Source organism: Lichenostomus cassidix, chromosome 7, assembly GCF_008360975.1.
Source record: "Lichenostomus cassidix isolate B80296 chromosome 7, HeHo_3.0, whole genome shotgun sequence".
In the NCBI taxonomy this organism is placed as follows: Eukaryota; Metazoa; Chordata; class Aves; order Passeriformes; family Meliphagidae; genus Lichenostomus; species Lichenostomus cassidix.
In genome coordinates this window covers 36,069,681-36,087,321 of record NC_139488.1, presented here as the reverse complement: position 1 = coordinate 36,087,321, position 17,641 = coordinate 36,069,681, and the positions used below count along the sequence as shown (strand labels likewise).

General features: G+C 43.0%; 1 protein-coding gene across 3 annotated transcripts in view; it reads right to left on the bottom strand.

Annotated features, from left to right (window-relative positions):
* Nucleotides 1-501: 501 nt before the first annotated feature.
* LYPD6 (LY6/PLAUR domain containing 6) overlaps nt 502-17,641 on the bottom strand; it is a 32,137-nt gene continuing 14,997 nt past the window's right edge. For all 3 annotated transcript variants that reach the window (XM_085067172.1, XM_085067173.1, XM_085067171.1), the window contains exons 2-5: nt 8,405-8,553; nt 6,932-7,030; nt 4,347-4,477; nt 502-2,404 (exon numbers count right to left, since the gene is read on the bottom strand). In XM_085067172.1, coding sequence (XP_084923298.1) covers nt 2,207-2,404; nt 4,347-4,477; nt 6,932-7,030; nt 8,405-8,510 — 534 coding nt within the window. In that variant the 5' untranslated portion in view covers nt 8,511-8,553 and the 3' untranslated portion in view covers nt 502-2,206. The remainder of the gene's footprint in view (nt 2,405-4,346; nt 4,478-6,931; nt 7,031-8,404; nt 8,554-17,641) is intronic.

Sequence of the window (17,641 nt, the reverse complement as noted above, 5' to 3'; positions counted from 1 at the left end):
ATATCCCAAAAAAACCTGGAGCTGAAGCATCTCAAACTAAGGAATTTACTCATTTAAGTAGAACTGAAATGGTGAAATGCAGTTAGTTAGTTATTCCCCAGGATTGCTTTGGTGACCTGCAGGAATTCAATATAATCCTCTTTTATTTTCCTCTTTTTATTTTATCCAGGGATCTTTGCTCCCTCTAAGGGAGGAATGTTGTGAGTTTCAAGTCCAGCAATACATAAAATTTGAGGAATATTGGAAAATAGATGTTTGTGGTGAATAGTGAGGTGTAGTCAGTAATCATTCCCATATTTTCCTCCTGTTGAACTCCTGTGGTTATTTGGTACAAATTATTTAATATTGGACACAAGTCTGAGGAGGTTCCTGTTTAATTTGGGATTTCTGGATCCTGTTTTCCCTCTCCTGCTCTGGGAAAACTCCATTTTTCCATAACTCTGCTGCCACATTTAATCTGAGAATGTTTTCATGGCTGGAATTTTATCAGACACCTCACACTGAATATTTAAATCATTTATTTATACAAATGTACATTTACATTTACAAGAGTTAAAAACAATTAGATTTCAACGCAATATCCCACAGAGAGAGCCTGAAAAATAAATATGGAGCAGCTCAGCACTCGGGGAGCTGCCAGAGGAGGGACAGGCTTGGGAGAGGCTGGTGGATTTTTTGGGAATCTCCAGAGCCAGGTGGAACTTGCATAGATTAAAATTCCCCTCTTAATACCAGAGGTGGGTAAGGAAGTCCTGGAAGGACTGAAAAGGCAACAAAATTCCAGGTTTGGCTGGGGGTGAGACCAAAAAATTATAATTTTACATTAATTTTTTTTTAAAAAAAGCAGTGAAAACCAATTTTCACAAGGATGTATGTATATATATATATTTCATATATATATATTTTTTTTTTTTTTTCATAACATCCCCCAGCAAAACACCTAAGGTTTCCAGCCTTTCCTTCCCTGGAGAAATCACCTGGAATTAAGTGAGGAGCAAGAGCTTCTCCTGAACATCCAAGAAACCTCCCTGGAAAATTCAGTCCAAAGGCCACAAACTCAGCATAATGCTTATTTTTTAGATACTCCTTATTTTTTAGAGTATCCCACGTGGATTTTGTGACCTGGGGAGTTCTCCAGGAGTTTTCCTTCATCTGCATTTCCCTGTAACTCCCCCCAGAAAAGCACTTTGAGCCTAAAAATACTGGAATTTGGTAGAGCTCAAGTCGCCTCAGAGCAAGAACAGGAAGAAATTTGCTCCTAAAAGAACAATTTATGACTATTTAAAAAAAATTAATTATAAAACAGTTTAAAGCAAGTCCATGACACCCTGCTTTTATTACTGACTTTGCAAGACAAAGTTGATTCTTTTTTAAAAGCGATGTAAAACATTTATATATTTTTTTTTATATATATATATATCTGATCATTTCTATATTACAGACTTGCAAACCATCCATTTTTCCTCGCAAGATCAGCGTTAGGCATCTTTTCCAACACTTTAAAACCTTCCTCAGTGTACAAAAATAAATATTGCATCCGTGATTTCCAGGCAGAACGAGCACCACAGAGCACCCAAACAGCTGGAGCTGGGAGCAGCCCAGAATCCATGAAAAAAAATAACAACAGGAGTTATCCAGGATCCATTTTCTCTCTCTCAGATTGTGGGGTTGGGGGTTAAAATGGGAAAATATTGGAAATATTCCCTGTGAACCTTTGGGGAATCAGGTGAGCAGCAGCTCTGCTTCCTCCTCCCTCCTCAGGGCTGTGAGATGTGGACCTCAGATCGCCATGGGATGAGGATTTTGGGAATTTCTCTGGTTCAGCAGGTAAATTCCAGCTGTTTTCCGGATGATGGATGTGCTTCTGGATCCTCCCCGTTCTGCTTCCTCGCTGCCAAATTCCTGCTCTGTCCCACGGGAGCAGGAGGTGTGGGAATGCCGCAGAGCCCCCGATTGATTATGTGTTAATTACCGCGTGTTAATGAGATAAACCAGGCTTGGTCCAAGTTAGGCTGCACTCGGTGGCTTTGCCAAACTCACAGGTCTTTTCCAGCCTAAATAACGCCGTGCTTAGCGCAGGATTGTGGGAATCCTTTCCGGGAATTCCTTCAACCACCAGGAGAGATGTGGGAATTTTCCTCCTTCTGGCTGCATCCCCATCCGGAATTATCCAAATCCAGGAGGAATTCCACGTGCCGGGGGTGGCTCAGGGTGGCACTGTCAGTGTCACTGTCGCTGATAGCCAGCGCTGTGCCAGCAGCCCCACGGCCAGCGCTGTCCCCAGGGCGGGAGGGGACAGCGGGGTGGCCGCGCTGGGAGGGGACAGCGTGGAGAACACAGCGTCGGTGGCGTTGCGCGGCAGAGGCAGGTTGCAGATGCTGCCCTCGCAGCACGACGTGCACACCTGGAAAACAGGGAGTGGCAATGGGAATGGGAATGGCGATGGGAATGGGATGGGAATGGGAACGGGAACGGGAATGGCAATGGTGATGGGAATGGGAATGGCGATGGGAATGGGGATGGGAATGGGAATAGCAATGGGAATGGTGATGGGAATGGTGATGGAATGGCGATGGGAATGGTTATGGCAATGGGAATGGGAATGGAATGGGAATGGGAATGGAATGGGAATGGGAATGGAATGGGAATGGGAATGGAATGGGAATGGGAATGGTGATGGTGATGGGGATGACGATGGGAATGGGAAAGGGAATGGGAATGGGAAAGGGAATGGGAATAGCAATGGCAATGGGAATAGCAATGGCAATAGGAAATGGGAATGGCAATGGGAATGGTGATGGGAATGGGAATGGGAATGAACGCCGCACGTTCCGGAAGAAAGGCGTGGGGAAGAGTGGGACATTTGGACATTTGCTGAGGAGCCCACTGGGAATTTTCCTTCCTTTTATCCCTCCCCACCACCTTTTTTTAATGCATCTACTCAGAGTGCAACTCTTTCTCCCTGTTTTTCCTCTTTTTTTTTCTTTCTCCCTTTTTCCCCCCTCCCTTTTCTTTCCTCCCTTCTCTTTTTCTTCCTTTTCCCTCCTCCTTTCTTCTTGTTCCTCCCTTTTTTAATCTTTTCCAAGTGAAACTTCACTTCAGCTGATGCTGATTTACCCCCTGAACCAGTTTTCTGACAGAGTCCAATTATTGTATGAATTATAATTTGTATTATAAATATAATATATATGATATATAATGTATTTTACATATTGTATGATATATATAATATACAATATACATTATATGTTATATATATTATATGAAGTATATATGCTATATATTACATATCATATATTATATGTTGTTCTATATTGGTTTGTATTATATGTTACATCTAATATACTGCATATATAGTTTATATATATAAAATGTATAATATATTGTATATATTCTATAATACATTTATATATAATACATACTGTATATAATACTATATTATATATACTGTATATTATATATAATATAGAGAGAATATATTGTATATATTTTATCATGTACATTATATACTATATATAATATATATATTGTATACTATTATATATTGTTTTACATTATATTTTATAATATATCTACTAGATTGTAAATATTGTATATATGAAATATATAGTATATGATATATCATGCACATTATTTATTATATACTTTACAACATATATTTTATTGTAGATTATATATTGTTCTTTATTTTATACTATATTTTATCTAATATATTAGATATATTATATAGTATAGATATATTATATAGTATATATTACATAATATGTATAACACATTATATATTATACACTATTACGTTATATACTATATGACATTATATACTATATTACATATCCAATAGATATTGTATATTGTATATTATTACAGATCATACTATATCTAACACATTATATATACTGTATATATTAGGTATATAATATTGTACAGATATTTATACATTGTATATATTTTATATATACATTATATATATAATGTATATATATAATGTATATATAAATATATATATACACATTATATATATAACATATATACATATATATACATTATATACATAAACATATATATATACACATAAATATATATATACATTATATATATAATGTGTATATATATAATGTATATATAAATATATATACATTATATATTTATACATATAAATAATATATAAAAATACATTGCCAAATGTGTGTCATATACATAACACGCTAAATATTCTATATTATATACCATATATACTGCATATAACATACACCATATAATATACAGTGTGTGTTTATATCTTGGTTTCCATTCTATATTCCAACATAAACTCTAATTTCCCCAAATTTTCTCTTTGCAAGCCCCACCTTGTACTCCTCGTGCCTGATGTAGGTGCAGCCCGTGCTCAGGCACTCCTCCAGGGACACACAGCGCTTGGTGACAGAAACGCTCTCCCCGCTGGCTTTCATCATGTGCTGGCTGAAGCAGTACCTTGTCCCTGAAAAACATGGAAAACTCTTGGTCTGCCCAATTCCCATCTCCTGGAAATCTAGCAGCAGGAAGAAATAGGAAAGAAGGCATGGATTGTCTTCAAATCTCAGGATTTTTTTTTAAAAATCAGATTTTTTTTTAGTGTATTTATGTATAATGTCACTGAATACACAGCCAGGCTCTGGTGGGATCCCGAGGATTCAAACTGCTCTGGAATTTGGGGATTTGTTAGAGATAAAGCAGTGCTCACCCATGGGATCATCCATGGATAAACATCATCATCATTTGGATAAACATCCCAAATCTTGGGCACTCAGAGTTCTATAGGCATTGTCTTTCAAAAAAAGGGAATATTCACAATCCCTCTATTCCATGTGTATAGGTGGGAAAATATTATATAATATGCAATAAAACTACTTTGAAATAATATTAATTTCATATAATAAATGCTATATAATAAACGTATTTTTCCATATTTATACACACTATAAGAATTATATTTTATATAATAAATTATATATAATATTATATATAATTATCAATTTTCCCACATTTCTCAGTTTATGTATTTCTCAGTTTCCAGGCTTTGGAAATAGCACCAAAACATGGAATGTGTCTGTATTCAATTCACATCCCCAAGGACCTCATCCTTTTTTTCCTCCTTTTCCTCCTTTTTTTCCTCCTCTCTGACATCTGGAAATCCCACCAAAAATTGACAGCAGAATGACTGACAAATGGAATAAGGATTTATAAGAAATTCAGATTTCTTCCCTGCTTTATTCATTAGAGGGAAGCTGGAGGTTTTTCCTCCAAGCACTCTGAGATGGAAACATTGGATTTTGAACACATGAAATGCACCATTGTATATTTATTTTCCAGATTCTACCTCGTTTCTTATCAATTCAGCTCATTATTAATAAAATTATTGCTTTCACAGAGGGAAAAAGGAGATTTCCTTGTGTTTTCCAGCTTTTCCCACCCTAAGGTTTACCCCAAAGGGAAGCACCTCCTGAGTAACATCTCCCAGGATTTTGCTGGAAGTGCAAAATTCCCAGCAAATCTGAGATTTTTTCTCTCTCCTGCTCTGGCACTGAAGCTCTCCTGACTGATCCAACAGGGAATAAATTAAGTTCCCAACACCCCATAACCCTTTTAAGGCTGTTTTATTCCTTCTTCCGTTCTTTTTTGATAGAAAATACTCTGCAATCCTCCTGGAGAGATGGATTTTCCTGGCACAGGGAGCCCAAGCACGGCTGGCTGTCACCTCCTGCAAGGCCACCCACTAAACCCACAATCAGGGATAAAATCCACATTCCCTCCTCCTGTCAAAACAGGGAATATCCGGGAATTTTGGGCTCATCCCATGGCAGACAGCCTGGTGGCTTTTATTGTTGATGCTGTGCTGATTTGAGCTCAAAGGAAGCAAATTCTGAGGCTGATAAAAGGCTGCAAACGCTGTGGGTTTGTCCTTCCAAAATAAATATTTTCCTGAGGGTGAAATCCCAAAACAGCCCAACCAAGTGGGATTTGTCGGGGGTTGTGGATAATTTTAATGTATTGTGAGTGTCTCAGAGAAGTGGGGAAGGAGGGGGAGATTTGGGGATCTCAGCAGTGCCTGGATCTGGTATTGGAGGGTTTGTATTCCAGGGTTTTTCTGGAGTAAATTAATATTCTGGAATAAATTATATTCCAAAATTAATAATATATAATTTTTCTGGAATAAATTACATTCCAGAATTAAGAATATATAATAATATTCCAGGGTTTGTATTCCAGGGTTTTTCTGGGCTTGTTCCCAACTCCAGACCCCAAGGGGAGTGATGAGATCAAATCACTGAAAATAGCAAAATTCCAGCCGTGGCTGCCTGAATGTGGATTTGTGCCTTAGGGGAGGGAAGTGAGCACAGCCAGAACTGCTCCTGTGCTCACCAGTAAGAGAAATAAAACTTTAAAATTCCTCCCTGGGAAGGGTGAGGAGGGGCTGGGATGGAATTCCCAGAGAAGCTGTGGCTGCCCCTGGATCCCTGGCAGTGTCCAAGGAATGATTGGAGCAGCCTGGGATGGTGGGATTATCCCTGCACATGGAATGGGATGGGCTTTAAGGTCCTTCCAACCCAAACCACTCTGGGATTCTATGAAAGCAACATCAGCATGGTTTAATGCCCAGCTGAGCCAGAGGAAAACAGGGAATAGATCAAAGTCCTCAACCTGAAAACAAGGAACACATCAAAGTCTTCAGCTTAACAGGGAATAGATCAAAGTCCTCAGCTTCATCCTCAGCAAGGAGACAGAAAAGCCGAAAGGATTACTCCTATCACCCACACATCTTCCCTGTCAGGGAGGTTTACAACCACCAGAATCCCAATATTCCAGACCTCTGGGAATAGCAGAGCTCAGCCTGGCCCCTGGCAGGGACAGGGGGAGGTGGGTTGGGATCAAACCCCGGGATGAGGCTGCTTACCTCGGGGACAATAAACATCTGGAGCCCAGCGGTTGCACTCGTAATTGTCCGAGGCCTTTTCACAGGTGAAGCACTTAAATCCATGAGGATACGGCGTGGCTGAAGGGAATGGGAAATGGGGAGTTAAAAGGAATGGAAAATGTGGAGTGAAAAAGAATGGCAAACATGGTGTTAAAAGGGATGGGAAACACGGAGTTAAAAGGAATGGGAAACATGGAGTTAAAAGGAATGGATTTAAAATGAACCAATTAATATGGTTCTATGGTGTTTTTCAGGAGAAAACAGCAACATTTGCTCTCTTTAGATCCCTATTTCTCCAAATTTTCCTGTCAGCTTCGGCAGGTTGGTCCTGGTTTGGGAACTCTGTCACCTCCAGCAGAGCAGGAGAGGCACATTTCAGTCCCCATGGACTCATCTCAGCTGTGTTTGCCCAGCCCAGGTGCCCAGTGCTGACTTCAAAGGGAGCTCTTGGAGCAGGGAATGCTCATTCCCCTGGAATTAGAGCTTTATCGGTGCTGATAGCAAAATATCAGATGGATTTCAACACTCTGGGAATTGTCCCAGTCAGGAAAAGAGCTGCTCCTGTTGAAGGCAGACTGATGTTCCCAAAGGGATCAAAACCACTTTGCTGAACCTCCAGCTCTGAACAGCAGCCTTTGTCCTAATTAATTCCTTAATTGCTCTCCTGGCAGCACTTCTGGGGAACATTCAATCTGTCCTCGAGGTGCTGCCACCTTCTGAGAAGCCAAGTGGTGACCAAGTTCCATTTGCCAGTGAACTGAACCTCCACAACACATTTATTAAATTCATCCCTCTCACCCTGGATCTCTAGGTAAGTCGTGGTTATTGTATAAAACAGGAATTTCATCCTGCCTGCACAGAATATAAATTTTCCAGCCACCTCTCACAAAAACTTGGAATTTCTTCCACACCAACTCGGCCCTGTAAGCATGGAGACTGAGCAAACCAGGTCACTCCCAACCCAAACCCTTCCATGATTTCATGTAAAACCCAATTAGAGCTTTTAAAAACTCTTTTGAGGCTGTTTTATTCCTTCTTCCTTTCTTTCTTATAGAAAATGTTACAAAATCATCCTGGAGAGATGGATTTTCCTGGCACAGGAGAAAAAGCAAAACCGACCCCACCATGGTTCAAGAACCAGTGGGAAAAATTAAGGAAATTTTTCTGAATTGGATGGAAATTTTCTGATGGATTTTCAGAAATCCATCTCTGTGAGGAGCAGAGGTGAGATGAAATGTGGTGCAGAGAAATGCAGCACTGGAAAATATTCCAGTGGCCTCTGAGGACCATGGGAATGATACTCAGGAATGGCTTTCGGGTTGGGAATTTGAGTGCAAATCCATAACCTCAAAGCTCAGGATTCCCACAGCTCCAGGCTGCTCCAGAGCATCCCACAGCTCTGGCTGGCGTTTCCCTCATCCTTGTCCCTGTGCCAGGGTGGAGGTCACTTACTGGAGGGGTGGAGGTAGACGATGTCCTTGGCGGTGAAGTCGCGGCTCCGGGTGGCCGGAGAGCGGCCGGACAGCAGCAGGAACAGGAGCAGGGCCGGCCAGGCCATGGCCCGGCCAGGATGTGCTCATGCGGCGGCCGAAAATCCCCACCTGGGCAGAGGCACAGAATCCTGGAATTAACCTTGGAGATCATCCAGCCCAACCCATGACCAACACCCCCTTGGCACCCAGAGTGTGGTGCTGAGTGTCACATGCAGTGTGGATTTTCCTTAAAATTTTCCTCTGTGGATGGTCACTCCAGCCCTGCCCTGGGCAGCCCATTCCAACTGGAATTCCCATTCCAACTGGAATTCCCATTCCATTCCTTCTTTCCATGATGAAACAAAGAACAAAGATGAGCCAAACCAACCCAGGAGAAGCCCAGACATCTCCACAGCCCCAATCCCTGAGCTTTCCACTGCTGGGGTTATTTTGGCATCAACAGCCCTGGAAAAGACCTGGAGAAAAGATTTTGAGTGCCACATCCAGGCTTTCCTTAAAAACCTCCAGGGATGATCACTCCAGCCCTGCCCTGGACAGTCCATTCCAACTGGAATTCCCATTCCAACTGGAATTCCCATTCCATTCCCTCTTTCCATGAGGAAACAGAGAACAAAGATGAGCCAAACCAACCCAGGAGAAGCCCAGACATCTCCACAGCCCCAACCCCTGAGCTTCCCACTGCTGGGGTTATTTTGGCATCAACAGCCCTGGAAAAGACCTGGACAAAGGATTTCCCTGGATTTCCAGAGCAATGGGAAGCTGTCTGGTCTCCCAGGAGGTTGGTGATTCTGCTGACACCTCATCTGAGACTGACTCCTGACTCCTCCTCACTGTCTGGGCCACAGCTCCAAGATCCTGTGAGGTTCCTGCTGATTATATCTCTTTATCTCTTTATTTTTTCCTCTTGGAAAAGCCTCCATCCCAGAGCTGCGGACAAAGTGACCATCGGATTTTCCTTACCCATGCTCCAAAGGGATTTATTCCCTTTATTATTCCATTAATAAACTATCTGGTGTGTTTTTCCCAAGCCCCTGATCGATGGGAAGCAATTTAATTATAACCCTTGTGGTACCATTCCTGAAATCATCCCAACCCAGCAGCTTTCAGGAGCATCCCAATCCCTGCTCCCAGCCTGTGAGGAGCAGACAAGGCTAATACATCATTAACAACACAACTCAGATTATTATAAACACTGAAAAATGATGAAAGTGCCTCAAAAATGGAACGGGATGGGAAAATCCCAAGAGGATGCAGCTGCTGAGCCAGTCAGGAGCCGATGGTTTCCTTTGGAACTCATCCAGAACACACAGGGCTGGGATGGAGTTTTTTCCACCCAGATCAACCAAGAGATCTGCAATACTCAGATATTTCCTATTTTGAAATTATTATAGTTATTATTCAATATTTTTTTATTATTATTTTTTGTTTTGGGGGCTTTTTCCCGGGAAAGATGTGCCAGGGGTGGGTATGTCACCTCCAAATATCTGTCCCACAGCAGAAATCCACCCAGCACAGCAGCACAAGCATTGTCACTGTCCTTGCTGTTATCTGCAAACAGCTGTTTTATTAAAACATGGTGAAATCCATAAAAACAACGAGAGCAAAGGGTAACAAACAGCACGGTGCTTTCAGCTTTGTTGGTTTAACCTTATGAAGAGGAAAATGACAATTTCCATTGGATTTACTCCACGGATGCCTCTTAGCCAAAGGAGAATGAAATCCAGATTAGAAGCGGACGGGAAATAAAACAAACCTCTCCCAGCCACGTGGAAGATGGAAGAAATGGATCCATGTGGGATGTGGAGGGAAAACCCCCAGCCAGGCAGAGCCCACCTGGGTGAGAGGGCCAGGAAAATACATGGAATTGCCTCTTTACACTGCTGAGATAAATGTTAGGAGAAGAGATGGAATTTGGGGATATTTTTTCATCCCAAAAAATACCAGGCAGGTTTTACAAAGATGGCAGCAGTTTGCAGTGAGACTGCTGGGTCTCAGCTGTAATCCTGAGATTTGGGACCAAAAAAATGTGGATTCGCATCCCAAAAAGAGGAGCTTGCCAAGTCTCATCAGCAGCCTGTGATTAACAAGTTACCAACACAAAGGACAAATAGGATCATGGAATCATTAAGGCTGGAAAACACTCCCAATATCATCGAGTCCAATAGGGATATTTTAATTTAAAACACAGCCAGGTTGAAATAACAGCAGGAACGAGACAAGGATTTGTTGGGTTTGCTCATCAGAGCACAAAAAGCTTTTGTTTTTGCAGAACTGATCAAAGCCTTCCGGCTGAGGCCGTTGGGTTTCCCAGTGTCCCTTTTGTGGCTCATCCAGCCCCTCTCCAAATCCCGTGTGTCAGGATGGGAAAAGTGGCTGTTGGAGATCCTGAAAGGGTGGCAGAAACCCTCCAGCTGCTCCCTGAAATATCCACATCGTTCCTCCTGTGACTGCAAAGGCCTTAATTGCCAACTTCTAACGAGTCACAAGAGCTGTGAATGAGCAGAGGATTCACTCCCCCACCTCCGTTTCATCTTTGAAACAGGTTTAATTATGGGCGAAGAATTAACGTTTAAAAATCCTCTGCGTTAGGAAATTATCCAGAGCGAGGCAAGCAGGGCCAGCATTTTAAATTGCAGAATTTAGGGAGCTAGAAAATCCTTACTGAGCAAACACCTGCCACCCTTACTGTCACCGTTTGTCACAACAAGTGTGTCCCACCTGCTCATTCCATGCACACAGGTAGGGTAAAACCAGGAATTTTTGCAAGCATGGAAATTCCCACTGTCAGAAACCCCAAACACTCAATATTCCATGAATATTTTGAGAATGAACACAGGGGTACACATAGTTCTGTCTGTCATGTGTGGCAAATATTCAGTGATGTTTACGTTCATGGTGATATTTCACAGAGAGTGGAGTGGCAGAAATATTTAGAATAAAGGCAATATTCGATACTCAATAATTCAACTAATATTCATTAATTAGATAGAATATTTGAAATTAATTATGTATTAAATCAATGGTCAGCACAATCACTTTCTCTGGCGTTACACTCACAAAGATAAAATGTAAGGAAGGAGATATCTATATATAAATGTATAGGTGGATGCACTGTCTTAAAATCTGCAAACATTTGACAAAAAATTCAGTTTGCTCCCCAAAATGCTACAAAACCATATTTTTCTGCAGTGATGGATTCTGTTCAGGAATCCTATAAGCCCTAAGAAGCTTCACCAAGGGTGTAAAGCATTTTTCTTTTGCTCACAAACCGCTTTTAGTCCACAGCTTCCAGCCAAAACCGCCAAACTTCGTACAAAGCTAAATTTTCAGGAATTATTGCTGGTGCATCACCTCCCACAGGGCTGAACCTCTGCTGGCAGAGCAAACACACAGAATGAGGGCATATTTTTCCCCCTCAGAATCCCCTCAGCTCCTCTCCCAGACACGACTGACACAGAAATCCAGCTCAACCCAACCCTCCCAGCTCCAGCAGCACCTCTGGGGCAGGAAGGCATTCCACTCCCAATCCTCAGCGGGATTATTCCCTCCTGCCCTTTGCCCTGCCATGGTGTTGTGGAAAGGAGCCACTCGAGGCCCCAAGCAGCAGCCTGGTTGCCCGTTTGTCAGCTCTCATTAGGGAGGTGACATGTCGTCCTCGTTGTCACCAGCGCTGGGGACAATGGGAGGTGCCCATCCTCCCGGGAAGGGTTGGAGGGAGGCTGGATAACGATTGGAGCTCTGGTTTGAGGGGAGAAGTGTTGATGGAGGGGACAGTTCCTTTTGAGGGTGGCTTTGTCCCTGCTGTCCCTCTCCAGCTCGGCTGGCTGAACATCACCAAAGCCAAGAGCTGCGGCATCGCCACCTGCAAGTTTGCAGTAAATCAGCATTTCCAGGGGAAAAAAATGGAAGAAAAGGGGAAAAATAAAAGGAGTCAGACGCCAAATCTTGCCGTACAAACACTTGCCCACAGCCAGGCATGGGAGTTCCTGATTTGTGAGTGTTTCTGTGGATCTCCTCTTGCACGGCACAGGCTGTGGTGCTCAGTGCCCTCCCTCTCTCTCCCATGGGAAATGGAGAGTTTCCCTGCTCTCCCTGGATTTCCAGCTCAGCGGGAAGCTGCCTGGTCTCACAGGAGGTTGGTGATTCTGCTGACACTTCATGTCAACCTTCCCCCTCCATCTGCTCCTCACTGTCTGGCCCACACCTCCAACTTCCTACGAGATTCCTACTAACCCCATCCCGCCATTTCCCCTTCCCCTCGGAACAGCCTCCACCTCCAAGCTCCCGAAACCAATCCTTCCTCGAGCGAAATAATCCAGCAGAATCCAGGAAAAGTTGCCTCTCAGCGGGCAGGAGACTTTCTTAGCCCTAAGGCGGCGATCCCAGCATGGCCGGGCAGCGCCATCTGTGAGAAATCGCCAAGACCTCAGCGCCAGCCGCGGGATCCGCGAACTCCGCTGTGCAGGGTCAGCTGGGCCAGCCTGCCCCGCCTTGGGGTGATTATTCCTCATGGAAATGAAGCCATGGGAACTCTGAGGAGGCTGGAAGAGCTGGCCCTGGAGGCATGGCTTTCCCGTCAGGAACTCCTCCTCTCGCACCTCCCCGACATCACTTTCCCACATAACGCCGCGTATTTTCCTCCCGCCTTTCTCCCAGGTCACACAGAGCTAGAGGTTGGACTCTCCATGACCCAATCGACGGCGTTTGGATTAATTTGCATCTCCCTCCAGCTTCCAAACCCCAGCTCTCTGCCCGTGTCATCACTGCCCAAAGACAAATCGGAACGGCAACGGGGCGTTTTCCATCGTAACTCCAAGTATTTTTCCGCTTGCTTTTCTCCCAGGTCGCACAAAGCTGCAGGTTGGAATTTCCATGACTGAATCTACGTTTGGATTAATTTGCATCTCCCTCCAGCTTCCAAAGCCAAGCCTGGTGTCATCTGATTCTCTGCCCGTGTCATCACTGTCCAAAGACAAATCGGAATGGCAACGGAACGTTTTCCATCTGCCAGCTGTGCGGACAGCAATCCCTGGGACTATTTGCAATTTCTCCAGCTTTAATTGCCATTTCCCCCCTTCTCCTTTATCCTGCTCAATCTTTTCCTTTTTGTCTCCACTCTGTTTATTTGTTTTCTTTTGATTCCCACCATGCATGTCAAAAAGTTCATGAACAACACCGGGAATTCTTACGAATTGCCTCCAAATCCAGATTTTTTCCAGGTGCCATTTAGAGGATTTTCTTGGCAGTTGCACCCCAGGAACGGTGAAATGTGTGTCCTGCTCCCCATAAATGTAGGATGCCCTTGTGCCCAGGGAGCCTCTTGCTGAGGGGTTCACTGCCTCTCCTCAATTACAGTAAGCAAGAGTAATTAAACAATCAAACACAATTAGTGCACTAATTGCTCCCAGGAACGTGGCCCATCTAATCGCCTTGCTGCTAATTACAAAGCCTGGAGTTCATTGAGCTAAAAGCCCCTGTCCTGGGGAAGTGAAGGGGGGGACAATATGTTCCCTCTCTCGCCGCCTTCCCTCGGATGCAATTTAAGCTGCAACAGGATGTGATTCTAAGATTATTTTACAGGCAGAGCTTGGCTTCTATTTTCAACCCAAATCACTCGTATTTTCAGTCCCACCAGCAAATCTTTCCTTAGGTCTCTCATCTTTTAATGATCTGGGGTGAAATGTCAGTTCTATTCATCCTCAGGATGGTTTGGCTTCAGATAAACACGGAGGTGGAATAAATACATTTTACTGGAATTTCTAAGACACATATAAATATAATATGAGTAGAATAGAATAGAATACGTATTATATTCATAGGAAAAAAAGGTAATAAAAAATCAGCCAAGCCATGATGTAAGAAAATATAACTTCTGCAAATTAATTGTCCAACTGAGTGGGTGAAATATTCCAAGTCAGACATAATTCATTCCCATTTTACTCCATGAATGTGCTGCATGGACACCACTTTTCTTTCCTTTAAATTACGTGGAATTTTCAAACCTGTGACCATGAACACTTCTGAATCAGCAGGAAAATGGACATGGATGATCCAATAAATCATTTCAAGAGCTGTTCCTGGGGTTTTGCGTGGCCTGCAATAGAGACAGCGAGGGCAGCGAGCCCAGGGGATGTGGAAAATCAGGATTTAGCTCAGTTTGGGAATTTTGGAAGCCTCTCAGACATGGGCTGACCTCAATGCATAGAGAGCCCCCAGACAGCCCGGCTCCACGCAGACAGAGGATAAGGAAACCATGCGTGAGCACAGAAATCCCAGGATTTTCCTGCTAATAAGACACAAAAACTCCCAACCACTGAGTTCCACTGGCCAGGGGGAGGAGGGGGGTTAAATTGTGCCCTAAATAAACATGTAAATTCACTGGGACAACTGGAAGGGCTCCTCTTCCCAAGACAGGGATGAGATTTCTGCGGATGACACATTGCCTTCCTCCTTCTCAGGAAAATCTGTGGCAAAACAGGAAGATATTTCAGGGCAGGGAGGCTGTGACTGCTGGTGCAGGGTTGGGGACAGCACTGGCAGAGGGCAGGGGATGATCTCCTGGGGACAAGAAAAATGAAGTCCCAAGGAGCAGAGTCTCTGCAGGAAGTTAAATTTTGGTGAAGCTCCTTGGGGCAACAGCAGTTGGGATCATCCTGGACCATCTTTCCTGTCCACATTTATAACAAACAAGAGCATCCCAGTCACTGGGAAAAAGGGAAAGAATATTGCAGTGTGGCCAAATGAAATGCAGCCAAAACAACACCAAGGAACGGAGTGAAATCAAAAAACAACACAACGTATTTCATGTATATGGCAAGAGCTGGAAAATTATCTAATGTGCAACCGAGACATGAAACTCATCAAGAAAATACTTTCCTAGTCCATGTTCCAGCTCAGCAGGTATGGAAACAGCATTTTTAACAGAATGGGATGAGTTTTTAAGGTTAAATTTTTATTATGTTAAGAAAATTGGGACAACCTTGAGAGCAGGAGGATCCCCGGTATTTTTAAAGGATCAAAGGAACAGCCGCTGAGGCCAAGGTCATCCTGGGTAAACTCCTGGAGGAGTTTATTTGTGCTACAACACAAATATTTGTGCTGCAACACAACAACAACAGATATTTCAAGCAGTAAAATATTACAAGACAGGGTTGGTGTGGAAAATAGGTCTCCAAACAATGCCATGGTTTTCCAACGGGCAGGATCCGGCTCTGGCTGTGAAAAACTGTTGTGCACAATAATTGGGGGGAGACCAAAAAGCTCCAAACCCTCCTGATTACAAAAATGAGTTCTACCCAATTAACCAAGCGTGCTCGGGCCAAATTAAAACCCAGCTTAGTGACATCTCAAAATCTAATTGGTGAAAAGAGCACCTCCAAAGGATTTTCTTTTTCCCCCTCCCCGAGTCCACACTCAGTATTTTTGTGCCAATAGTATTGATAAGAAACTAGTTGATTAGAGGCTGCCGGGGCCATGAAAGAGGCAGCTTGTCCCTCGTGCGCCAAACTGTGCTTTAATAAAGCCAGACATCAATCTGCACCATTGTGTCCCTGCTGTCCCCATGCCTCTCCCGCGGGATTTGTGACAGTTCCTCCGGGACATCACCCCGCACATTTGCCATGCTAGATTAGGCACCGCGGCACTGCCACGGCTCAGCCCACGGCACCTCGGGAAAACGCGATTGCATTGTTGGGAACTCACCCAGAATTGCAGCTTTTCCCCCTCTGAGGAGCGTTTTGACCCAGCACTGATGGGGCTGTTATTATTCCTTGCCTCTCCTCAATTACGAGATATTAATGAACGCTCTAGTTTTCCCAATTCCCGCTGTAATTCTGGGGTTTTTTCCCCAAATAATTTAACATATGCCTGTAGCGGTTAATGAACACCATGTGTCGTTTTCCCAGCCCTGGACAGGCAGGGATGATGCCATGGAGGAGCTCCATCCCCTGACAGTTCACCCAGAGTTCATCCCATTCTTTATTTCCCGACCCGCACGCGAATTCCCGTTGGTGCAAGGCGCCAAAATCCAGGGAAGCCACGAAAGGAGAGGACATTTCAGAGGACAACACATCAGCTTTGCTCATTCCCAAAGAGCACATCTCAAACCGGGCTGGAGAAGATGCCACGGCAATCCTCAGGGAAATAACTGGGAATTGGGGATGGTTTGGCCATTCCCAGCTGTGCAATTCCAACATCTCCGTAAAATTTAACGACCAACGACCCGAGCCTCGCTCAAGGATCCTTTAGATAAGTACCTCCTTCTCGTTTTTGTCTTGATAAATTGAGAAAAAGTTATCTGTGTGAGTCCAAATCTATCTGAGTCAGATTTCTACATCAGAATAAATAAGATTTTCTTGTTCTGGTTTATCATTTCTGCTGCCGCCCTTTGCTCCATAAGGGCTGCAACAGATTTTGTGGTAAATCTTTTTGAAGAAATTGCCATAATTAGTTATATTTAAACAGCAAAATTCACCTGATTTCATATTTTCTATCCTGTGGCACAAAAATTCAAATATTTTCCTCCAAAAAGCTTCACTCAAAGTTATCTCAATCCAGTTTTAATGCATATTTTGTTTGGTATAAATGACAAAAGCTACATATCATTAAATAATATGAAATAAACCCAAATACAAATTGACGAATTAATGTTCTTTCAGCTGTCTGGTTAATCCAGGGAGTAAACAAATCCTTAATTCACTAAGATTTTCATCAATTTTTCCAGGAAAACAAAACCCAACAGAACCCAAAACAAACCCTCTGCTCCATACGAATTTCCAGTGTTATTTGAATTTAATGGATAATTAATTCCCACTTGTCCTCTCAGAAAAAAACATTTAATTTCTTTATTTTTTTCCTCTTGTTGATTAAAAAAAAAAAAGGCTAATTAAAAGAAATCTCTCATCCCCAGCACGATGAGAAACTGTAAAACACCATCCTTATTTTAGCCTCTGCTCCTGGATGGTTTCAAACTTCCAACTTCCAACACCACAATGAGGGTCTCAGTGGATATTCCTAAAAATGGAAATTTTGGATTGCTCCCTGGTTTTTATCACATCAATGTCCTGGGAAGATGAGCAGTGCAGGAAATTCTCTACCCTTGGCTTGTGCAGAAAGTCACTCTTTTTTTGTGTCATTACAATTTACAAACTGATAAAACACTCTGAATAACTGAATTATTCTAATTTTAATTCATCTG